This window comes from Crinia signifera, chromosome 9, assembly GCF_055691185.1.
Source record: "Crinia signifera chromosome 9, ASM5569118v1, whole genome shotgun sequence".
Lineage (NCBI taxonomy): Eukaryota > Metazoa > Chordata > Amphibia > Anura > Myobatrachidae > Crinia > Crinia signifera.
Window position 1 is genome coordinate 123,502,948 of NC_139225.1, and position 26,070 is coordinate 123,529,017.

General features: G+C 46.0%; 1 protein-coding gene across 1 annotated transcript in view; it reads right to left on the minus strand.

Annotated features, from left to right (window-relative positions):
• Nucleotides 1-2,343: 2,343 nt before the first annotated feature.
• Nucleotides 2,344-26,070, minus strand: part of CLPTM1 (CLPTM1 regulator of GABA type A receptor forward trafficking) — a 37,106-nt gene continuing 13,379 nt past the window's right edge. Inside the window, exons 3-14 of the mRNA XM_083159639.1 lie at nucleotides 25,629-25,752; nucleotides 25,369-25,527; nucleotides 22,058-22,175; nucleotides 21,889-21,974; nucleotides 21,686-21,806; nucleotides 19,760-20,004; nucleotides 19,242-19,335; nucleotides 18,954-19,144; nucleotides 16,224-16,319; nucleotides 15,698-15,833; nucleotides 13,431-13,598; nucleotides 2,344-4,409 (exon numbers count right to left, since the gene is read on the minus strand). Of these exons, the coding sequence (XP_083015765.1) occupies nucleotides 4,222-4,409; nucleotides 13,431-13,598; nucleotides 15,698-15,833; nucleotides 16,224-16,319; nucleotides 18,954-19,144; nucleotides 19,242-19,335; nucleotides 19,760-20,004; nucleotides 21,686-21,806; nucleotides 21,889-21,974; nucleotides 22,058-22,175; nucleotides 25,369-25,527; nucleotides 25,629-25,752 (1,726 nt within the window). The 3' untranslated portion in view covers nucleotides 2,344-4,221. The remainder of the gene's footprint in view (nucleotides 4,410-13,430; nucleotides 13,599-15,697; nucleotides 15,834-16,223; nucleotides 16,320-18,953; nucleotides 19,145-19,241; nucleotides 19,336-19,759; nucleotides 20,005-21,685; nucleotides 21,807-21,888; nucleotides 21,975-22,057; nucleotides 22,176-25,368; nucleotides 25,528-25,628; nucleotides 25,753-26,070) is intronic.

The window sequence follows — 26,070 nt, forward strand, 5'->3', positions numbered from 1 at the left end:
GTCAACCTAAACCCACGTCGACCTTTAACCCTGTCGACCTTGGGGACAGTCGACCTTTCAGGGTCAACCTAATGACTGTAGACCTAAGTCTGGTCTGACAGATGTACCGATTCCGTTCAGTGTTGGTAGAAAAGCCACACATTTTCATTTCTCACTGGATCTCACATTTCTCAGGTGTGTGATGTACAAGTTTCATGAAACAAACACACTCTTCCAACCTACTTTCATTTCAATTGTTCCCACGGTGTACAGTGAACAAGTTAATGCTTGATATGCGTTCTAAAAAAAAAAAAAGTGTTTAGAACATACTGTATGACACCCTCTCTTGTAAAGGAAAATGGCACTGTGCTGTAACAAATAGGACTTGATGGTAGATAGTATGGCAAAATTACACGTCTTAGCATCCATGCAATGGTTGGAAGAAAAAAAAAAAAACCTCAAACTCCTCAACTGTCAGTATGCTAATCGGATACCATAACAGCCAACCAGCTCCTTAAGGTGCCCATACACTAGTAAGATTTATCTTCAGATGATCTGGCTGGTTAGAACAAAAACATGGTTATGGATGAGTGACAGTTTGTCAGTTTTCCAGCATTTCCAAGCAAATGGTCAACTGTTATTTGCTCTCATCCATAACCATGTTTTTGTTCCAACCAGCCAGATCTGAAGATAAATCTGCATGTGTATGGCAACCTTTACTGTCATGTTACAGGCAGTGTTTAAAAAATTAAAGGAGCTGATTAGCTTGCACTTTATCGGTCTCCACTTAACACTCTCCAAGCCATAGTACACACCTGCCGCTATGTGACGAACCAACTCCATTATATTTTTGAATCTTGCTTTTACCATAATTATAGTGTTCTTATGGCTGCTGGACTGCTTGAAGAACCCAATCTCTGTCTTCCCCTTGCTTCACGTGATCATAATTGGTATCATGATAGCAGGGGGGGGGGGGTTTGTTCAATCCCGGGTAAATTTTTTGCCAGGCGAAAAATCTGCAATTTTTGCCCAGTGCTGATTTTTCACCTGGATTAAAAATCCAGGGTTAGGGGACATATACGATGCACACAATTTGGTAAGACTTCTCATCCGGTTCAGTTTGTAACGGCCTTCAGTGGTATATTTAATGTACGCCAATATTTCCTACGGTCTTATTTTGGCACTTTCAATAAGAACGAGTCGTATCTACATTCGACCTATAAAATCTACACGATTGAAAATCTTCCAAACAGTTGGAAAACCGGAATATTGGCAAAAAACAGATCCTTTCTTAAAATCAAACCTGCATTGTCAAAAACAGACAGTAAATGGTTGTATCTGTGACCGGTTTCTACTATCTGCAGCTACATTAAATAGGTGTGTGCGGATATTTCCGATGGTCAGAAAAATCGCTACACATTGGATTCATTTGGTGCAGGTACTCCTTACCCAGGCTTTTTGGAAGTACCTGAGAGGAGAATGTTCCCCTTGCAGCAATGATGGCTCCCAGAACTGGCCACGCTCAATCACAACCACCTCCTCCCCCAGTACCCAGGCCCTTGTCTGGGATTGGTGGTTCTGCTCAGACCTGGTTAATTCAAAGTGTATTTATAGCCTCACAACTATGGGGGTTATTCAGACCTGATCATTGTCTTACACATTTGTACAATGATCAATGATCAAATCACTGTATGCATACATGAGAGCAATGCTTTTTTTTTTTTTTTATTCACAATCACCACACAACTTGACTGACAAGAAGACAATGGCGGGGGTGGTAACCAGATGTTTTCATGAAGAAAAGCAGGTGCGCCCAGGCATTTTCTGGGAGGGCGTGAGATGTTGGCTCCGGTCTAGATCAGCATGTTTCTATCGCAGAGCTGTGGACGGGTCAGGGTTACACACAGCCGGCACAAATACTTTTGACAACGAGTTGCAGGTGTTTTTTGCAGCAACAAATCAGCGATATTCTTGCAAACTATTCGAAGACTTGCCCAGCGCGGGATTTCACTGGCTGGGCAGTGACTATCTGATTACAGAGCATTGCAAAACCACACAGCAGCGATTAGCTCGGAATAACCCCATATGAATATATTCTGTATGACCACTTAATAATGTCCCAGTAATTACACAATGACATCACCCATGTACATATTACCTGACCAGATACAATAATATACATAACACACCTTTAGGCGAGTGATACAGTATACAGTGACAGCAAATACAGTAACCATTGTACACGTATGTTATGGCCACCAGCATCCAGTGTACTTATGTCATTACATTGTTACTTGTACATTATATACAGGTCACATTTTCTAGCCAATGGTTTAGAGGCGATATGGAAAGCAAGTTAGTATATGTTCCTTAAACCATAACAACTTTATTAGGTATAAGATATAGGTATTTACTGAAACTCATTGCATTTACAACCATGTTGTATTTGGTCATACTCAGAACAGGCTCCTCCCACTTGTGATATTTAACATACTTTATAAAGCAATGCATAAATTATATACATGCCATAATGTGATTTATCCAATCGAGAACCTGATTACGTTATCTCTATACAATTCCAAGTAATATGTCAGTATAAGGTTCCAAGATTTATTCATTCCTTTAAAAGGTGTTGTCCCACCTTTGGACGAATCCCTCTTTCTGACCTGCATCCACATTTAGTCTAAGGTGGAGATCTCCCTCCTGAAGCCAGAGCCGTATCAACGGGAGACCCGAAACATGGGAAGGGGTCCAGTGCATCCAGTTCTCTACAATGAAGCTGAACAGGTATAAGACAGTGTGAGTCCTCCAGTGCTACGGAGCCATCAGTGCAGTACTGTAACCAGTTTCAGGGCGTTGGCATGGTCCCAGGGGGGCGGGAAGTTGGAGGCAAGTAAGAAAGAGGCAGGAGGATAAAATAAACAAATATTTTTTTTCAGAATGATCCAAGTCTCTGGGGACTGTTTATTCTACAATGGGACACAGGCAGCAAGAGCACAGACTCACAAATAGCCATCACCCACTTGATGAAGTGTCTCTGTCCACCTCAATTTACCCTAATACAATAAAACATTTAAAACGTTTCATAGTGAAAAACAGTATTTTACCATAGGAAAGGTGCACTGCAGTCTCTCTTGATTCATTTTAAGAAAACGTGACTACTACCAGCCACAAAGCAAATAAAACAAAATAAATCCAAGGCAACAAAGTGGACTCAAACTTTTTTCTTGCCTTGGTCCAATCCTGGTGGACTCCATTGAGATGAGTCTACCACCCCACTGATACGGGACAAAGGTCAGTTGCAGTCCAGTGTTTCAGAGGACACAGACCAAGGAACGTTTTTTGTTTGGATTGACAGAAACCGGTTACCTTATTCGGAAGTGAGGGTCTAGCAAATTGAGAGGCTCAATCTGGTAACCTCAAACTGACGTTAAAGAGCGGCCATATTTATTAAACCCAAATTACACATGTTTATTCCAGGAAAAGGGGTTAATGACGGAGAGACAGGAGAAGAGACACAGCACAACAGAAGTATATCGGAGAGGAAGGAGCGTGGGGATGGGAGGATCTGGAAAGGCAGGTCAATAGAGAGCTTGGGAGAAAAGTATGGGGGAAGGAGGACAGAGGAAGACGACAGTAAGCAAGGAGGCGGGCAGAGAAAGACGAATCACAAGAAAGCAAAAAAATATACAACAACCCCTTATTGACGGATGTGATGAGTATATTTAAAAGTTAGGATATTCCCAAATGACATACAAAATACTATGTGAGCCATATCATAAAATGAATACATATTGCACATGTAGTTTATGTATGAACACTGGAACATCTGTGATAGTACATTACTATACTAGTCACACTTCAATGCCAACAGTTTAAGAAGGAGAAATTAAAAGGACTCCTGAGGGCAGATTCACATCTTCTACAATGCAACCGAGAACTGATGCACCGGATTAGGAAATCTATTCTCAGGTCCACTGAGACTGAAATCACAGTTCTTTACATACATACTGTAATACAACGTCTGTTCCATTTACAGCATGGCTCACACAGTAATTCCTATTGCATTTGGGCAGAGAAAGACAAACCTCACCAGTCCCATATACATAATTCTAGATGCGGAATTGCCATCTCAACAAAGGTGGTCAGGGATGGGGGATTTATATATAAAACAGCAGCTGATTTCCCCCCCATGGGGGGGCTGAACAGTTCATGTGGGGGTGGGGACACGGGAAGAAGAAATTAGTCTTTCTTTTTGTCTTCTGCTGGTTTTGGTGACGACGTGTCCTCCGTGTCGGAGGCAAGGATTGCTGGCCTATCCTGTGCAGGGGCAGGAGCAGAGGTCTCACCGGTTGTTCCAAACTCATTCAACCGTGTGGGATCCACTCTATAAATCCAGCGCTGGTACAAATAGATAAAAAACACCACATCTGGGGAGGAGAAATAAAACACGCATCAGAAAGAGGTCAGGAATGCTTTAAAAGGGAAAGAGTGGTTTATCAGAACGTGAACAAACAAGACACACAAAACACTATTTAAGCTTTAAGGCCCATATACAATCCTGGCCAAAATGTTCACGAGGCCAAAAAATAATGATTAAAAAAAAAAAAAAAAAAAGGCAAAAATGTGACTCATGGGCCTCTGTTTTCCTCCTGTTTTTTTTTTTTTTAAATTCAATATTTTTTATTTGATTTTCATACCAATTTACAACTTATACAAACATTAATACATTGGGATAAAATAATAATACAAATAAAAAGGAAAAAAGACATATGAGAACAAGATGATTTACAGCTTTTTTTTTGTGTTGGTGACGTATTTTCTGCTCCACAGTGACAACATTTCCGATATTATGTAGTGGCGTTTATAATTAATGTTACAATTGTTACAGGCATCCATGTGAACAGGCAGATCAAGCCAGCACATCTTATATTAGTGGTTTGACATTGGTGACTAAGATGTATATCTAAACAAGTACAATAAAAGAGATACATGTTATAATCATTCTTTGAGTGCATGACTCTACTTCTTGGTGTATGTTATTGGGGAGTACGCCCATGTACATGTTCTCATCCCCCTTCATCTCTCCCGTGCGTGTTCATGTCCTAGCTGGGCATGCGCTATATACGGCAATGTTTATACATTTGGTTGCATAAGGGATGACTCTAACCACGGGTCCCATATTTTATGGTACTTTCTCTCTGAGGCTCTGGATGTGTACACGAATTTCTCGTGTCTGACCACAGAATTGGTTAGAGAAAGCCATTCTCCATGTGTAGGGCCCTCTGAGGCCATCCACTTCCTAGCCACACACACCTTGGCCAGAGTACATAGATTGACCGCGTATCTCATCATATTTTTGTCAATACTATCCACATCCATAAATGACAGGGCACAGAACCTTGGGGTGAAGATGTCGCGGGGTATGCCCGTGGACATCATTGACGTAATTACCTCTTGCCAGAAGGCAGACAGTATTGGGCAGCTCCACAGCAGGTGCCAGAACGATCCCTCCTGTGACTTGCATTTAGGACACATAGAGTCAATTCTACCTCCCATTCTACATAGCCTGGTGGGTGTCAGGTAGACCCTATGGAGAATATAAAGTTGGATCTGCTGGTATCTGGATGAGGTGGTTGATATACGTGGGCTCCCCAGGGCTGACTCCCAGTCTTCCTCCGATATCGGGCCAAGTTCAAGCTCCCATTTGGCCTTCAAATGCGGCAGACCAGGAGCATGTTGTGCTGTTAGAATAGCTGCGTAGAACCTGGAGATCGCCCGAGGGGGTCCTCCGGACACCAGCAGATTTTTAACCGGTGAGGCTTTAAGTTCTGGGGGGCTCGTAGGGAATTGCGTCTGGCATGCATGACGGAGCTGGAGGTAACGATAGAAGTGCGCATTTGGGACCTGGTATTCTTCCCTTAGTTGCTGGAATGATTTAAGTACATTGTCTGTATATATTTGGCCAATTGTGGTGATACCCCAAGTGCCCCAGACCTCCCGGAGCTGGAGTCCTATTAGTTCGGGAAACGCCCTGGTGCCATCGAGGGGGGTGTCAGGGTCAAGTCCAGATGCTGATAGCAGGCGGGCGGATTGTCGCCAGATCATTACCGCTTGTTTAAACAGTGGCATGTCTATTAATTTACTGTTGTCACTTAGTAGGACATGTAGCGGGGACAAACCGGGTAGTTTATGTGTGACCAGCAGCGAGGGGAGCCCATCTGCCGATCCCTCGCCACACCAGTTGACAAGATGTGCCAACTGTGCAGCTAGATAATATAACCGGAATGAGGGGACCGCCATACCCCCACCCTCTCTCGTCCGCATTAGTGTATTCAATTTAATACGGGCCCTTTTTCCAGCCCAGATAATAGATGAGAGCAGGCCGTCAATTTTCCTAAACGTTTGAAGGGGTAAGTATATCGGTGCATGTTGTAGTACATACAGGATCTTCGGCTGAGCCGTCATTTTAATAAGACTAATTCTTCCTGAGACTGTCAGGGGCAATTTGCCCCACACTGAGATCCTGGATTTTAGATATTCTAGCTGTGGCTGGATATTTAGTGGTATATACTGGGATGGGACATTGGACACATGTATCCCTAGATATTTAAAGGAATTCACCCATCGCAGTGGGAGGGTAATCGCAGGGGGTTCCGGGACGTCCCCTTGGAATGGGAGTACACAGGACTTGTCCCAGTTTATTTTAAGACCCGAGTACGTGCCAAACTTGTCTATAATATCCAGAAGTGGAGGCATAGATGTGGCATAGTCAGAGATGAATAGTAGGATATCGTCTGCATACAGCGCTATTTTTTCTTCTAAGCGACCCACCCTGAACCCTGCAATCGCCGCTGAATCCCGTATCAGACAGGCCAGGGGTTCCACCGCGATGGCGAATAGGGTGGGCGAAAGTGGGCAACCCTGCCGGGTTCCCCTACCTAGATCAAACGGAGATGACATGTATCCATTTACAGAGACCCTGGCCCGCGGGGAGGCATAGAGTAGGCGAACCCATGTGATGAAGGCGGGGCCAACACCCACCTTTGCCAGGGTGAGCCAGAGGAATTCCCACTCGATCGAGTCGAACGCCTTAGCGGCGTCTAGCGAGACCACTATAGATGTATCAGCGTCCCCGCGGGGGTTCTGCAAGTGGGTGAACAATCTGCGCAGGTTAATCATAGTCGACTTTCCCGGCATGAAGCCGGTCTGGTCCGGGTGTATGATTTTGGTGATCACATTATTGAGGCGAAGTGAGAGGATTTTGGCGAGGATTTTAATGTCTATGGGTAGGAGGGATATAGGCCTATAGGATTCTACTGAGCATGGATTTTTGTCGGGTTTTAGGAGAACCACTATGGCAGCTTCCATCATGGATTGGGGCAGGGAACCGTGTAGGAACAGGTCATTGTATAATTTTAAAAGAATAGGGGCATAAAAAGAAATGTGTTTTTTATACAAATCTATAGGGAGACCATCCAGGCCTGGTGCTTTACCGGCCGGGAAGGCCCTAATGGCTATCTCTACCTCCTCCACTCTGAGGGGCATATCCAGGGTCTCCATGTCCGCAGGGGTCAGGGCAGGCATAGCAATCTGGTCCAAATAGCGCTGTATAGCAGAAGTGTCATGTGTTAGTTTGGAGCTGTATAGGGTTTGGTAGTATTCCACAAATTGGCCGGCTATCTCAGGAGTTGTGGTGTAAGAAACTCCCTGCGAAGAGCGGATCTCACTTATGGTATTATTGGTGTTTTCTGCGGCCGCCAAGCGGGCCATGTAGCTACCAGGCCTATCACTGAAAGCATATTGGGAATGTTTAGTGTATAATATTTTATATTTGGCCTTATCCCCAAGGCATTCTAGCCATGCCTCTTGAGCTATGAGCCATTCACGCCTAGATGAGTCAAGACCGTCCTCCAAATAGGCAGCCTCAAGTTGTCTGCAAGTATCCTCTAGTTCAGTTTCTGTTTTTCTATAGGTTTTTTTGAGGGCTACTATTTTTTGGATCAATGTCCCCCTGACGTGGGATTTGAATGCGTCCCATATTATTGTGACTGGGGCAGTATCTTTATTTAGTTCTAAAAATTCTTCCCAAGCGGACATTAGTTCTGCCCCTTCTCCTAGTCCCGTCAACCAGAATTTATTCAGTCTCCAAAAAGACTGACCCCTGTCTCCACCCATCTGGACATCTAGAGTTAGGGGAGAATGATCCGATATGCCTCTGGATTCATAGGTGATGGAGTGGATTTTGGGAAGAAGGGTCTGTGACACCAGGGCTAGGTCGATCCTAGAAAAAGAGGAATGCGTAGGGGAGAAGCAAGAGAACTGTTTTGTAGCGGGATGTTTATGACGCCAAGCGTCGACTAACCCCATACCCTCTATTAATGCCCTGAATGATCTATGGCCTGCTCTTCCGGGGATCCCCGATTGGCGGTGAATATCAAGAGTTGGATCTATCACATTGTTGTAGTCGCCCACGCTTATAATGGGCACATCTGGGAACTCGGCCACAAATTCCGCGGCTTGTTTGAGGACCTCGGCGGAGTATGGTGGGGGGATGTATATAGCAAGCAAAAGCAGAGGGACAGAGTGGATGGTACAGAGGATTAGGACGTATCTACCCCATTTGTCAGTCTTCACTCGCTCCATTTTAAAAGGGACATTCCTACGTATGAGCACCGCCACACCTCTTGATGACGGTGTATAAGAGGAGTGGTAGAGCCAGCCTACCCATGGTTTTTTTAGGGACAGGACCTTGGTGCCCGTCAAATGCGTCTCCATCAGGCATATAATGTCCGATTTATATTTGCGGATTTGACTGAGCACCAATGTACGCTTGACTTTGTCGTTAAGACCCCGGACATTCCAGGATGTGATTTTAACTAAATTCGGAGCCATAGTTTAACTGAAATACATAGACCCATGGATACCTGTACATATATATCTATTCATCTGCCACCACTGCGCGTAGCACAGCGTAACACCACCAACTGTATATGTCTGTAGTATTTTAAGAAAAAAAAGGGAAAAGGGGGGGAAAAGAAAATGGAGGAAGAAAAGTGAAAAGTAAAGGTAGAGAGAAAAGAAGAACAACACTTGATGCATAGATTGTACCTTGCATCTAACCAAACCCCCCCCCACCCTGCATGCCTCCCGGAACTTCGACATACTTGGATCCCTAACTAAACAAAAAGGAAAAACCCCTTATGTGGATAAGAGAAGCCTATCCACCCCTTCTATATGTACTGACAATTTTAAATTTCAAGATTTAAACACAAACTATTAACTATTAATGGGGGGCAAAGTATACAATGACTATCAGGAACATTTAGCAGGTATTGCCCGCTCATATTTATACATACGCTCTGTCGTCTTAGGATAGTCTCTGTTGCGACACAGGTGTAAAAGTCCCGCCCCTAAATATAGTCAGATGTATACAGTCCCAGCAGTAACTGATTCATTAAGGTGTACAAACGATGAGCAGCCATTACTTCAGGAGTCATCTAGGACAGCCCGCCTGGCCGGTCTTGCAGTGTCCAACCATGTTGACGCTTCCCTTGGGGTAGCAAAGAATTTGGATTCTCCATCCACGATCACCTTCAATCTTGATGGGAATAGCATGAAGTATGGTAGATTCAGCTCCCTCAACCGCCGTTTAACTTGAGCATATTGAGCTCGGCTCTTCTGTACCTCCACCGCGAAATCTGGAAATATAGACACTCTTTGGCCGTTCCACTTCAGTGGACCTTTGGTACGGTTTACTCTTAGAACAGTGTCTCTGTCTCTGTAGTGGAGGAGCTTTGCAATTAGGGTGCGGGGAGGGGCCCCAGGGGGCAGGGGACGTGTGGGCACCCGGTGCGCCCTCTCAACCGAGAAGAAGGGAGAGAACGCATCTGTTCCATATGTGTCACGAAGCCATTTCTCAATAAATTCTTCTGGATGTTGACCCTCCTCCTTCTCCGGGAGGCCCACTATGCGGATATTGCACCTCCTCAGTCGACCCTCCATGTCCTGGAGCTTGGTCTGAATGGAATTGACCTGTGATGATAGGTCCGAGACCTTGTCTGTGAGGGGTGAGAGCTTGTCTTCTAGTGTGGACGTGCGGGTCTCCACCTCTCCTACTCTCTCTCTGACCCTCTGCAAATCATGATGTATGATGGATAAGTCTGACTGCACCTGCCCAATTTTATCCGTCAGCCTTTGTTCACTAGAGGTCACGGCCTCCAATACTCGTTGCAGGGCCTCCGTCTGGTTCTCAGGTATTGGGGGTGCGAGATTGCATGGGGATGGGGCCCGAGATGGGGGCTGGGAGATCTCATCTGAATCGGGGGTCTCCACGGCTGATCGCGGGGTTCTGGCAAATCTCTCCAGCTGTGTAGCTGCAGAGCTGCGGTTATTCTTCCCCATAGTGGTTGTAAATAGGGTATATGCTTTATAGGTGTAAGAGGGCGGTGCAGATTTGTAAACTTGAGGGCTCTGAGAGTCAGGTCTGAGGAAAGGGGTCAATGATACTTGTTGAGGGTTTTTAGTGCCACAGACTAGTGTTCTGAGCTTCAGCAGGGGGTCCCCAGCGGGTGGTGCGCTTAACAGGCAGTGAGGAGTCACAGCCAGTTCCCAGTATGATTCTTAGGGAGAATATGTTGCTGCTTTGCTGGTTATGCTGGCCAGCACAGAGTTAGTTATCCCCCCTGGGTATTATTAAGTTTAGGTAGGTACCTGTGGCTGAGCAGGGAGATAGCACCTTTCTCCTGTGGCTTGTGACTGTCCCACCTAGGAAGGATAATGGCGCTGGCGTCTCCACTCTCTCCCTCTACTGTGTGGTCTTGATGCCTCCCTCTCTGCTGCAGGCTGGGTTCACTGGGCTGAGGGTAGGTGCTCTGAGCAGGATAGATTATGCCCCCAGAGATCGCTGCCCAGGTCTGGAGCGCTTTCAGCTCCTGTTGTGCCTGACGGGATGCCTGTGTCTCTTATAGGGAAGATGGCGGCGGCGTCACCCCCTCCTCCGCTCCCCACTCACTGTTGGAGGTGTTGGTCTCTGTGGCCTCCTATCTGGGCATCGACCGCAAGTGCTGGTATGTGCGTGGCCAAGCGGGGATGCTAGGAGTAGGAGCTTCTTGTGCCGAGGACTCCGTTCCAGCCGCCCGCTCTCGCGCCCCGTCAGAATGCACGAGGCGCGCGGCAAGATGGCGCCCGACTCGATGCCGCCGGCCTGTACGCTGTCTCTCAGGCAGGTGACTGCTGGGCGTATCGGGGTTTTGCCGTTGCCGGAGGGATGCTGGGGAGTTCCCACACCTGTGCCGTCAGGGGTAGCCGGTGAAGAGCGCATGTAAGGATGTTTTTCAGGATAGTTGAGACGGGAGCTGCTGTCCGGCACTACCGCTCACATGCTCCGCGAAGCCACGCCCCCCTTCCTCCTGTTTTTTTAGTACATTTTCACCCATGCCATTTCACTTTTTTGGGGGAGGTGGGTATGGACAAAATAAGCCATAAAAAATGTGCTCAAGCGGCTGCTTATTTGCCAAAACCATGTGAATTTGTGGCAATTTCGCTGATACACGCGGTTTTCCCTCTTCCTGGAAAAATCAGCACTGGGGTTTAATAGGCAAATCGAATTCACCCCAAAAATATGGGTGAAGACTGACTTTTTTGGGCCTGGTGAAAATTTTGGCTGGGAATAAATATGGGCCTAAAACTCTACATCCAGACAGGACTTAATCCCAAAACCCTGCTACAGAAACACTTTCACTGATAAAAGGATGCTCCATATTCCCATTATACAAGCTTGCAGAGATTACCCCACACCCCTATTTTGGTTTCTAGGCCTGGAGAAAATTAAATGCTAGGCGTTGAGAGCCTCAGACCAGTGTAACTGCCAGGAATTATCCACCACGTTGTCTCTGTACAGGGAATATTCCACTAAAATGGAAACGTCTTTTCGTGACCACGTGAAAGTCTAAACAACTACAGTAAATACACTTGCTCAACACCAGATTAATAAGAAACTCAAAACTTGTGTTTAATATATTGAAAAAAATGGTACTCTTTACCTAGAACGGCGCCCATCGCGGTGATCGCGACATCGCGGGCAGTACATAAACGGCCGCGACGCGATGCCCGCGATCACCGCGATTTTCCCATAGGGAACAATGTTAAAAAGCCTGATTGACCGCGATTTTGCATTCAATGCCTCAATGCCCGCGATTTTCACATAGGAATCAATGTTAAATGGGCTACAGAGCCCAAATAGGCAGAATTAACCCTTAAATGTCCCCCCAATTTTTGTACGCCACCCCACGATCCACGCCAACCCGAAGCGTGGCGAGCGCAGCGAGCCCGCGAGGGGCGGCGGTACGCGTCCTCCGACCTTTTCATGCCCTACTATCCACGTCGGCGTGGAGTTGAGAATAGAATAGTGTGGCGAGCGTAGCGAGCCACCGAGCCCGAAGCGTGGCGAGCGCAGCGAGCCCCGCGAGGGGACGCGGATACCTTCACAGGTAAGCGCGTCCCCTCGCGGGCTTCACAGGTGTCCGCTTTTCGCCACGGATACCTGTGAAGCCCGCGAGGGGACGCGTATAACTGTGAAGGTATCCGCGTCCCCTCGCGGGGCTCGCTGCGCTCGCCACGCTTCGGGCTCGGTGGCTCGCTGCGCTCGCCACACTATTCTATTCTCAACTCCACGCCGACGTGGATAGTAGGGCATGAAAAGGTCGGAGGACGCGTACCGCCGCCCCTCGTGGGCTCGCTGCGCTCGCCACGCTTCGGGTTGGCGTGGATCGTGGGGTGGCGTACAAAAATTGGGGTGACATTTAAGGGTTAATTGTGCCTATTTGGGCTCTGTAGCCCATTTAACATTGATTCCTATGTGAAAATCGCGGCCATTGAGGCATTTTAAAGTAAAATCGCGGTCAATCAGGCTTTTTAACATTGTTCCCTATGGGAAAATCGCGGTGATCGCGGGTACACGATTTTTATGTACCCGCGATTTACCCGCGATGACCGCGATTTTTTACCCCCGACGCCCGCGATTCTAATCGCGGGCGCCGTTCTAGGTAAAGAGTACCAAAAAAATAAATGTATAAGTCCACCCTTCCCTAACTATAGATTCCATTACTACTTAACCTGCAAATCCCTTTGGAATGGAAAGTGCAGTGATTACACGGATTAAACAAGATGCATGGCTTACTGTATGCATTCCGTGTTTTTTAGGGGTAAAATACTAGAAACCTGAACAAAATAAGCAGTGAGGAGGGCGGATTTATCAAAACAGGACATGGATACACCATATTCACACCTGCATTCTCTACAAAAGGACATTCCACCTAGTAAAGATACCAATTTCCCCTAATCATCGACTGCAGCCCCTGTCTATAGAACTAGACCATGCATTTTTACCTTTTAAACATACATTGACCCTAAACGCTTGCCATACCCCATAGAGTTAGGTAAGGTCTTACCGTCTCGCAGACACCCAATCCTATACATCATGGGCATCTTGATGACGAAGGCAAACAGATCATCTATGAAGGTGTTCAGGGCTTTGTATGTTAACATCCTCCATGGGAGGTGAGCAACTGACTTCATCTTGTAGTTAATAAACAGCTGTGGGGTCATGGTGATGAACCCTGCAAAATAGAAGAGGTTAATACGCCCGCTGCCATCTCCGATGTACCCCTCACTCTGCTGTGCCAACATAAAATTAACAGTCAAGCCAGGCACACACTGGCACATTATGGGGCCAACATTTGGGGCAGATTTGGAAGGAAATATTCCCCCGATTGCTCAGTGTGTGAGATAGGCCGTGGCATGCGCAATGGAGGAACAATATGTCGCTCTGAACTTAATTACATCACTCTTACGTGTGCCCAGGTTCCGTTATGCTGACCCAACGTAATGGCTGGGTACACATTGCTTGTGTGTGCTCAGCCTAACAGTTAGAAAGTACAGTAGGAGTATAGTCTATTGCAGGGCTGGGCAACACCGGCCCTCCAGATGTTAATTAACTACACATCCCAGGATGCTTTGCATTAGTTTTGCTATGTGGCTATGCTGAAACTGATGCAAGGCATGCTGGGATGTGTAGTTCATCAACATCTGGAGGGCCGGTGTTGCTCAGCCCTGGTCTATTGTATTATCTACTAGAGTGCTACAGGTTGTCCAAGACTGGATTACAGTTATTTAAGTGGGCACAGAATTCCTAATTATTATTATAGCAATATGTGACAGTAACATTTGTAAGAATTGAAAAGAGGAGTTCTGCAGAATATTAAGGTCTGCAGAGTGAAACATGTTTAGTGAATACAGAAAGAACGGGAGGGAGGGAAGGCGTGTGACTGTCATGAGAACGAACACCCAGAAACTTGATTTTCCGCAAAGGTTCTGAGCCAGGTTCCCTAAATAGGTCAGACCTATTGGCGGTTCCTGTTGCTTTCCGAAGCAGCGGATGCCTGAATGTGAAAAGGGTAAGAACACGGACAAGGTCTTCAGTATCTCACACAGGCCCCTGACGACAGACATGACATGGGCTTTCCTTGCCTGCTTTGGAACGGTCTTCTACAGTGGATTTGGGGAAGAGACGGAGTTACTCTGAATGGGAGGATTAACCCTAGGTAATGGAAGAGTTTTACCAATGGTTGCGAGCACCTTTTTGGAAGGTGGTTCTACCATAGTATAAACAGGTTAGGCGTTACCTGTGCTATTCTCTATGGGCCACATGTATTAAGCTTCAGAAAGATATACAATGGAGAGTGATAAACAGCCAGCCAATCAGCTCCTAACTACCATGTTATAGGCTTGACAGGTAGAAGCTGATTGGCTGGTATTTTATCACTTTTGAAGGTGGATACATCTGGCCCTGGGAGGCTGCCATAAGGGAAGTCAGAGGACAGATCATACAGTGGTCCATCAGTACCACTAGCAGGGTCTCTGCTTTACTGACCACAGATCGGAGAGATCCCAGAGCTTGGAACCACCTTCATGCTAACAGGCCGCAGCACCAAGATTCAGACATGCACCTGATTCATTAGACAGGGCTTTGCATGGGAGTTTAACTCTGCTTGCTCAGTGTAACAGGCCTAGGCATACATAGAGAGCTAATATCACCTACACAGATGAAGTAATCACCGGGATGATTAGTGCTCCAAGTAACTACACATTGGGCCTGATTCACGCTGACTCACTAAGCAGCATAAATTCGCTGCTTAACGAGCCATCTAACGCCACCCACCAACCGAATGCCCGCCTCCAATGCAAGAACATCCAGGCCGCACTGCGAATGGATGTTTAGCAGAGCCACCCATTTGCACAGGAGTGAAAAGTTTTTGCGGGCACGGCCAGGAAACATTTGGCCTCCCCATGCCTCATCCCCAAAGACCGCCTCCAACCCACCCCCCGTGGGAACACATTGGTGACAATGCAAGTCGCCGAATGAGTCTGCACAGCAGCCCTGCACATGCCAATAATAGAATATGTGCAGAGTAAAAACATCGGTCCCCATGTGGGAATATGATGGGGACCGGTCGTTAATGAATTAGGCCCATTGTACTTCTGTCTGATACACATACTCTTTAGGGACCTGTTTATATACAACGCTGATATAATCACAGATACCAGCTATATCTCTTCCTGCACTGAGGCACCACTCCATAAAATCATCACCATAATAGAACTGCACTGCTAGGGTACACAGGTATTTGCAGTCAGCTTGTTAATATTGCTTGCTTACCAAATGTGAGGAGGAAGCCATACAACATACTCAGTACAAAGGAATACCAGCCCTTGTGCTCCATGTACAGCAGACTGTATATTGAATAGCATCCCAGCAATGGGTACAGGATCCAGGACAGGTATCGGAAGGCCATCTGAATACAGGAAACCAATTTTATTATCACAGTATGTGCTAGACTGTCCCTCCACCCACCCATTGTGCTAACCACAAATATACTACCATAATGCATCTCACTTCGGCATTAAACTGAATTAGAATGTATTATGCAAATACAAACAGCCACATGTGCATCACATTACAGAAATGCTTTACTATTGGTCCTTAGCACAACCAAAATTTAAATCCCACATGAACATAAAAAAAAAAAGTTTCCTAATAAAGTCAGTATCTTTATCTGCATATACAACCACCTCCTAGGCTTCATCTACCAGACAGAGAGTGAGGTCTGAACTTCCTGTATCACAGGAGCTCTCTATTCCTTATAGAGAGCTCCGCACCATCTCCTAAATCTCAGTGCACTTACATCATCGTAGATCTTAGTAGCGGATTCAATATACGTGGACTTGTCCTTCACTGTGAGTCTGGGGAAGATACCAGCCACTTTATTCTCTCTGTCCAGCTGTTGGAAAACCAGGACACAACATTAACCACTTAATCTCCAGTGTCACATAAAGCAGCAGATAGCGGTACAGTCACTGGATCAGCACAGAGCAAAGAACCAACCAAAAGCTTTAAGGTTAAGGAAAAGTGAAGCATACACTGCAATATACAGTACACACATGCAGAGCAAATGCTGGCAAACTGCTCAACAGACCGCACCCGAGGCCGGTAGGAGCAAAATGGTGTGACTGGACCTTAATGGAGGAGAGGCACACAGGGGCAGCAACCCAAACTCTCCAACAGCGATCAGCAGAACTCCGGACTGGGCATGATGGCTGCTTTGTGTCAGAGAGGGAGGAGGAACGCAGTGGCAGGAAATCTGCAGGAGGGAGGGCGCCACTGACCCAGGGGAGAGGATAATGGAGAGGCTCCCCCTGCAGACAGATCTCCAGGGAAATGGCCGCCAGTGCAGCATCATTAAGGCGATGGGGATCCAGCCCTGATACTGCATGTCTGTTTCCCTGGAGGAAAATGGTCAGCGCAGCCCCCTGCACCAGAGCTGCCCAGCCGATAGCGTCTCCATGCGCAGAGAGAGGCTGGTGGCAACCCATGCACAGGGAGCCACCTTACCTGCACCTGGCATCCGGCTGAGTTCCCTCTAGTGCCCAGGGACTGGCCGAGGTCACTCACTGGTGTGATGCTGCGGCCACCGGCACCTGGGTGAAGGCGCAGCAGAGCTGGTGTCTGCCAGGCACCCACGGGCAGATTTATTAAGCTTGGATAAGAGATAAACTGGAGGTAAAGCGGAGAAAAGGTAACAGGAGATAAAGCACCAGCCAATAAACTCCCAACTGTCTTTTTGAAACACAGCTGATTGGCTGTGCTTTATCTCCTTTTACCTTTTCTCTGCTTTATCTCCAGTTTATCTCTTCTCCAAGCTTAATAAATCTGCCCCCAGTGCTGCTGCACAGTGTAAAAAGAAATAAAACATAAAATAAGGATGCCTAATACAGCCCCCCCGTTACTATCGGTGCATCTGGCTCCTGCTGGCACCAAACTGCAACGGAGTTGGAGGTGGGCTACAGGAGGAGAAGCCTGGGCTGCCTGGAGGCAAGAGTTAACCCGTTTGGTGCCAGGTCCTTCCTCCAATCCCGCTACCCAGCACCAGCCCTGTGTCACATATCAGAGCCGGCCCTAGGCATAGGCAAACTATGCAATTGCCTAGGGCATTTGGGATGCCTAGGGGCACCAGCAGCTTCTACTGATTAAAATGATATGCGGCATGCCTATATACTGTGTGTGAGTGAGGCTGTAGTGTATTCATGGAAATTACTGTAACATAGCATTCCGTATGCAGGTACAGCCACAGTCGCACACAGAATATAGGCATGCCGGATATCATTTTAATCATCGGAAGCTCCTTGTGTATCCTGGTCACATAACAATGCAAATAAGATGAATTTTCAGCAAAAGAGGCACCCAACGTTAGCAGAACTGGCCAGGAGCTGCATGGCCTATTGAGGCAAGATGTATGAGGAAACATCTGTATCCAAGCAGAGGCAGAGGTCACAGTGTTAGCAGCTGTGCGAGTGCTGTCTGCGGGTGGGTTGGTTGTGCAATAGTGTTCAGCATATGTATAAGGGGCATTATGTGTGTCATGTATAAATGCATTAATAATGTGCGACATGTGTAAAAGGCATTGTGTGTCGTGTATAAGGGCATTAATAATATGCAACATATGTGTAATGGGCATTGTGTGTCATGTGTATAAGGGCATTAATAATATGCAACATATGTGTAATGGTTATTATGTGTGTCATGTGTATAAGAGCATTAATAATATGCAACATGTGTAAGGGGCATTATGTGTGTCATTATGTGTATGAAGGGCATTAATAAAGGTTGGAATAATGTGTAAGGGGCATTATGGTTATAAGGACATTCATAATGTGTGTCATGTGTAAGGGGCATTACTGTGTAGTATTATCAGGGGTGCCAAGAGAAAGGGGTAGAGGGTACAAATTACCCAGGCCAAAGTCTGATGGAAGGGCAAAGTGGGGGCCCCGGGCCCCCTCCCCTTAAATGACAGCAGCAGCTCTTCTCCTCTGCCCAGCACACACTGCTTTGTGCTGGGTTGCAGTGTGGCCATGGAGGTGCTTAAAATACAATATTTTCTCAGGATTTTTTTCTAAGGGTATAATATGAATAATGTGAGGAGTAATGTATATAAGGTAAAGTGGTACTACTGTGTGATGCAAGTGAATAAGGGACACCATCACATGATATAATGTGAATAAAGTTTCACTAGTGTGCAGCATAATTTGAATAGGGGATACTATTGTGTGGCCATGCCCCTTACCAGCAAGAACACACCCCTGTTTGGGCCGCGCACCAAATGTGTGCACTGTTTCTATTTAAAATATTGCGGGTAGGAGCACCAAAATGATGACTGCTATGAAGAGGGTTGATGGTGCTGGGAAAGGGGAGCAGGGTCAGAGGCGAAACTAGTGGTGGTGCTAGGGGGCACCAGACAAAATCTTGCCTAGGGCGTCATTTAGGCAAGGGCCGGCTCTGTTGCATATGGAGTGAAGAATAAAAAAAAGTTAGGAATAAACTGCAAAACACCATAGCCTGTATGGTAAGGTCACCTCACCTTGACATCCATAACCTTGGTTATCTTCCAGAAGTCGATCAGCAAGCCGATGCCCACGCTGACCTGCACCACAAAGTTGGTCTCATTGTCCAAGATGTAAAGCAGCACCACGAGGGACTGAAATACTCCAAAGATGACGGATCGCACAGAGAGACCCTCCAGAGACTGGCGACTGTTCCAGAACTGGATGTCTGAGAGGGTCAGGAAACAGAAATAAATAACCAATATAATATACATATTATTTGTTTGATCTTTTGGCTTCGGTCAGAAATGCCCAGGAAAACTTACCATTTTTGAAGGCCAGAAACTCAAAGACACTGTGTACAATGGACACGGTGATGGTTAGAGCAAGGAGGTAGGGGTTGGTCTCCAAAAGAGCCACCTAGAAAGATAAAATCACCATTTACAAACTTGTAAGCTCTGTAAATGTACGGACGGGAATGAGGGGGGCTTGCAGGTAACGTATTATGGAAACCGTACATGTATGGTATCATCATAGTTGGCTACCAGAATTTGAGCTGGTTTCAGTTACTTTCGAAGATTAATTGCATATAATAATCAAAAATTCTAAGGAATGTTTCCGAAAACATTGGAACAGCGATCACTAAAATACTTGATGCCCATCCTGTGCTGTGGTCTCCTGGCAAATTCTATTCTCCTGAACATAAATGAAACCTACAAAACGCACGATAGTGACAAGACCACTTTACTGGATTGACAATGTAGCCCTCTGTTCCACGTCTCCAGTATGGGCGCGCTTTGTACCATTCTATACACGACACATTTATCAGTTCTCCAGCACTTGCCTTAATAGAGTCCTGCTCTTCATCTGACTGTTCATACATGTCGTCTCCAAGAAAGCTCCAGGGACTGCGTGAGTTCTGTGCTGCATAGAGCTGCCACCGCCACAGGGACAGGGGACAGAAGGACAGTCTCAAGGGCAAACTGGTTACAGTGGAGTTTACTGGGATATAATCTTTCTGAAGGTTCCAGTAGTCGTTGAAGTACAAGATCGGGTAGTAGTCACCGCTGACCGCATCAAATTTCACATCTGTGGCAGAAGAGATTTTATGGTTAGTGTAACTAAGGAGGAAGCTGCTGTGGCCAGAGTAGCTAAGGAGGAGCCTCTGCGGCCAGAGTAGCTAAGGAGGAGCCTCTGCGGCCAGAGTAGCTAAGGAGGAGCCTCTGCGGCCAGAGTAGCTAAGGAGGAGCCTCTGCGGCCAGAGTAGCTAAGGAGGAGCCTCTGCGGCCAGAGTAGCTAAGGAGGAGCCTCTGCGGCCAGAGTAGCTAAGGAGGAGCCTCTGCGGCCAGAGTAGCTAAGGAGGAGCCTCTGCGGCCAGTGTAGCTAAGGAGGAGCCTCTGCGGCCAGTGTAGCTAAGGAGGAGCCTCTGCGGCCAGTGTAGCTAAGGAGGAGCCTCTGCGGCCAGTGTAGCTAAGGAGGAGCCTCTGCGGCCAGTGTAGCTAAGGAGGAGGCGGAGCCGCTGTGGCCAGTGTAGCTAAGGAGAAGGTGGAGCCCATTAAAATCAATGTAGTTAAATATAAGGAAAAAATACAGGACATCGATCACACATGTCCAAAAAGTAACCTCATCCAGTTCACCATTACACTCACCCAAAACATGAATAAAGGCTCATTACACACCCAGCGACACCACAAATAGAGGTCCTTCACCCTGGATTAATATTCAAGTTTGGCTGTTTATTGCGCAGTGGCAAGTCATGGAAACGGCTAGGGCAAATACGTGCATGGAGGGATGACAGACTTGTATGAGGAAAGCGTAAAGACCATAAGGCGGCTCCCTCCTGGGGTCACATTCATGGGCAGTGACTGGGGTTCAATTAACATGGGATGATTCAGAGCATGAAAACGGGTGTTTGTGCATTCAGGGTGCCCTTCTGTGAAGGAAATGTTGGGGTTCAGGTTACAAATTGGGCAAGTACTATTGATGATGTGTTGTGTATGTGGTGGGATTATGTGGAAGGTTTTCTAGATGTTCAGGACATGGGGGAACAGTAACTACTGCAGAAATGAGGAGATGCCTGTACTACATTACTGATCTGGTTGGGAATGGCCTCTTGGAACTAGAGGTACCAATCTACGGTAAAGAGGATGATAGCTGGAGAAGGATTATCATGATGCATGGATCAACATGGGTCTAGGTCGACACAAGCATTAGGTCGACAGTCAAAAGGTCGACATGGGGGTTATCACCCGAATTTGAAGTTTGAAGTGCACCGCATCCACTCGCAATGCTTCAGGCACTGTGCCTCGCTGCACACACTATTTTATTCTCCCACCACTCCCTATTGGATATGAAATACAACCTGTCGACTCAAAAAACAGTGAAAACCCCCATGTTGACCTTTTGACTGTCGAGCTAATTCTTGTGTCGACCAACATACTGTAAACCAAATGACCGTATCCCCCTTAGCCCACCAATAAGCTGAGGAACAGGGATCGCCAAGGAGGGTGGTGTGATGAGTGCACGGGTAGCCAAGGAGGATGATGCTACATTTTAAAAGGATAAAAACACAATTGAGGGGATGTTTGCATACTTTTACGAATAGCGCTTAGTGGTTCCCCTTCTGCTGACTTCCACATAGGCTAAATGTATGTTAAGAAAGTGAAAGCAATCCTATGCTATACAAGTGGAGCTAAGACAAGAAGTTTTACAGCAGAATTCCACAAACAAAAGCAGCAACACTAACTGCCATTTTTGGTGCTTCACTTACATTGGTCTAGAGGTGGTGGGACACTGCCTTGCACCCATGGAGTGTGGTCATCAACAATATTAATTGTTAAATTAGGATGCCAATGAGAGATTATCTCGATAGGACCGAAATCCTCAGCTCTCTGAAATGAGATCACAGCGGTCAGTATCTGCATAAGGAAACCATATCATAAACGACTGCTAAATAACTAGACGGCTTCCCACCTTGATAACCTCTGGGTCAGCCTCCGTCTCTCCGGTCAGAAGGTTTTTGGTCTTGAGAAACCGCTTGCGTTTGTATTTATTAAGCACTGCAAGAAAGAGTTGTCACATGAGATATCATACCACTCTCTGAAGGCGACAGAGGAGATAGAGAGGGGGAAGATATGCTTACTACGAGATGTGTGCACGGTGGCCAGCCTCCGATGCACAGCCTTCTGGCTGGGGTCAGGGTGGAAACCGCTCTTTGTCAAGTATACGTGAATGTAAAAAGAGCCATTGTTCTGGACTCCCTGCGAGAGACAAAAAGTAACGCGTCACCACTACATGGTAATAATAAGCACATTCACCAGCTCATGTCTGCATCTCAGAGCACCAGCGGCTACATGAAATCTGTAGCCTAAGTGGACGTTGCACAGCAGGTGCCCACACATGGCCATGTATTTTTTCAAGGCTATGGCTGTTTGACCAATCATTTAAAAAAGGGGTTAGACAATCGGATAAAGGGGTTAGACAGACAATTTAAAAAAAAAAAAAAGATATAATGGTTCAGGATAGACAGTCAATAGGTAGACACCAAAAAGTCACGACAAAAAAAAAAAAAAACCGTTGACATCAGTTTTTCACAGGTTTTTGGTGCCATACGACACAAACCCCATAGATAAAACCTACATAGATATTTATACAGATGTGTCCACATACGTCTATTCTCTAAACGCTACAAGTCACATAACCCATGAGCGCTGTGATACTCTGTAGCAATAAGCATCTCTTCAGTAGATTTGCCATTAAAATGAGTTTTGTTTGAAAAGTTTGCAAATAAGATGCACAAGCAGCTTCTGCGGTTTAAAATTATAGGTGGCATGCCTATATTCTTTGTGCTGGCATCTGTATTCTGGCCTCCTGCAAACCGCCTGCCGGTCATCCTTAAATCCTCACAGTGCTGAGGTCATGGGTTCGATACCCACCATGGCCCTAACTGTGCAGAGTTTGTATATTCTCCCCGTGTTTGCGTGGGTTTCCTCCGGGTACTCCAGTTTCCTCCCACACTCCAAAACTATACTGGTAGGTTAATGGGTTTCTAACTAAATTAACCCTAAAATGTCTGTGTGTGCGTGTACATGTGGTAGGGAATATAGATTGTAAGCTCCACTGGGGCAGGGACTCTGTAAAGCGCAGAGGAATATGTGTGCGCTATATAAGAAACTGTTAACAATATATCCCAGAAGGACTGATTAACATGCAAGGAGGCTAGATGTAAGTGGTCATATCTGTATACATATAGGTAAAAAGATATAAATATAATCAATCTAGCCAACTGTTTTTCTATTTATTCAGAACATAGCAATAAGGCATGAAAGCCAATAGCTATGGGAAATAGAGCTATAGGGCAGGGACAACCAATTTAACATACAAAACAGAAATGTGTTCAATATGTAAGAGCATATGTAGATGGAAAAGGACACAAGTATATTACAGTTATTGCACAATGTTACGCTATTTGCTCAGTGTAACACATACGACATGGATGAGATTGCCAAGTGCTATAGGGCAGGGACAACCAATTTAACATACAAAACAGAAATGTGTTCAATATGTAAGAGCATATGTAGATGGAAAAGGACACAAGTATATTACAGTTATTGCACAATGTTACGCTATTTGCTCAGTGTAACACATACGACATGGATGAGATTGCCAAGTGCTTTCAGAGGAAGCCAAAAGAAATAGAAGATAAGTACAGGGATTACACAGGGAGCGTGGATGAGAAATGTCTGCACTTCACCACAAATACTTGGTTACTACAGAGATAGAGAGGTCGGGCATATTGTTCTGGAACTATAGGAAAGCACGCTGCCAAAAGGCCGCACTGCTTACAGAGTTCCATAAAGCCAGCCTGGCCTCTGAGAAGGATCTGCAATGCCACAGCTGGCTGAACTCTATTGTTTAGAAAGTGCTGACAGTCAGGTCTGTGTTCCCTGGTTACTGAAGGAAGCATACATCAGAATGAAGCTAAGCTCTCTGATCCAGCCAGCAGGGACATAGCACTCTGCATACCTCCCAGCTTTATATTACAGTGATTGCATCTACAGAATGACTTGTTTCACCCATCATTAGATGCCCATTAATTTGAACTTCATAAAGAAAAGATTAAATCCAATGCAAATAATGACCTCAATTGCAGAACTGCAGGCAACACAAGTGGTGGGAGCTGCAGCCCCCTAGGGACTCAAGCTTGTAACTTAAGGACAATGACTGTCTAAATAAAATACAGAATTTAGAATGGCTGCCCTCAAGTTCCTCTTCCTTTCTGGGGTGTCGCTGTTTGCTGTGGTGTTTCTAGCATACGTCTGTTTTGTATATCAGTGCTGATATACAGACCACACTGTGCTAGAAGCACTACAGCAGACAGCAACACCCCAGGCAGGGAAGAGGAACTGCATGCGTTTTCAAAGATGGCGTGTGCTAGAATGGACACTATAGGGCAGCATATTCCGTTGTGCTTTACAATTGGAAACAGTGATTAAACAAACTGGGTAGAAACAAAGAGGTAGGAGGGTAGTTACAGTAATTAAAAAAAAATGCACACAGCTGACTGGATGCTGTTGGTTATATCACCTCTATGTGTAAATAAAGATTGGCTGAATGTTATGTAGGTGACCAGGCAGTGGGACTCACGATTAGGAGCAGTGACCATGCTCGTATAAAGATGGAGGAAGACAGGGCACATCAGTTCCCAAACGTTCTTGAATCATGCTGCCCTAGAGCAGGCCTGGCCAATCATGTGGCTCTCCAGCTGTCCAACTTCAAGTCCCAGCATGCCTGGCATCAGTTTTGCTATTTGGGAATGCCAAAGCTGTGGCAGGGCATGCTGGGATGTGAAGTTCCACAACAGCTGCTGAACCAATGGACAACAAGTTGCCAAGGCATGCTTTACAGCATCCTTTTATTTTTTTACGGCACCCTTGGCATCAGTATTTTATTGAATAAATTAGATGAAATAAAATAATTTGTGCCCAGCAGTCATCTAGTTCTGTGGTGGTGTACAGGGCTGCGCTTCTGTGGTCCAAATATTGTAAAGTATGATTGATTATAACCTGCTCTAGGTTTGCCAATCACATGAACCATACATTTCATTTGGATCTGGACCACGAAGCTGTGCCACCAATACCAGTGCCCTGTGGCACCACGTTTGGGAACCACTGGCTCAGCACATTAATTAACAATCAATTCTTATACCACTGCATTACATTTAAAACTTATGACACACTAGAAATATTTGAGACATTTTTTTTCATAACTGGTGGATACGTTATTCAGGCACCGAATTCCATACTGTGACAGCAGCAGCTGATCATTCTACTGGTGAATACTGTTACAATCTCAGGCACAGAAATCATATTGAACGGTTGGTTTGTAAGAAATACAGCTCATTAGCCAATGGGAAAGGGGCAGTAGGCCCCGCCTTTGACAGGTAGCACCTACCTCTGGTACATCAATTTCAGAGTGCTGCTCATAGCAGCCGTCTCCCATAACCCCGCTGCTCCAGTCTCCGTACACCAAATCCCGCTGCTCCCAGAAGAGAGCTGTGGAGGAGTTGAACTCTGTGAAATGTTCATTCTCTGAGATGAACACATGGAGATCCTACAGAGAAAGATAGAACACGGGTCAACGTACATCACATCTTAGTAGAAGTAACAGATCACACTGATGTCACATAGTAGACCAGACAAATGGAAGGTTACCATTAAAGTGTCTTTAGGGAAGAGATTGCGGCTGGGGGGTCGCGGAGCCCCGGGAGATGTGGTTTGGTCCTGGGGAGTTGATCCCCTGCGAAACCAGCTGCTGATGGCCCATATTATAAAGATCCTGTATGAGACACAGAGCAAAAAGCCATTAGAATGTAAGCTCTCACGAGCAGGGACCACTCTCCTCATGTGCTTTTTCCAGTCTTAGAGAGTGCGTAAGAATATAAACACATTTTTACTCCACGCAATGGTACCTACCCTAGGTCTCGGTCACCTTAATAATTACTGCAGTATCCTGTCCCCGGTCTTTAATTACCATGTTGTACTTGTCCTAAAATGCCTTTACTGAAAGCCTTTCTTGTTCATTTGTGTATTGATAAGCGCTGCAGAACCCTTGTGGCGCCATATAAATAAATTATAATTTAATGCCACGGGCAAA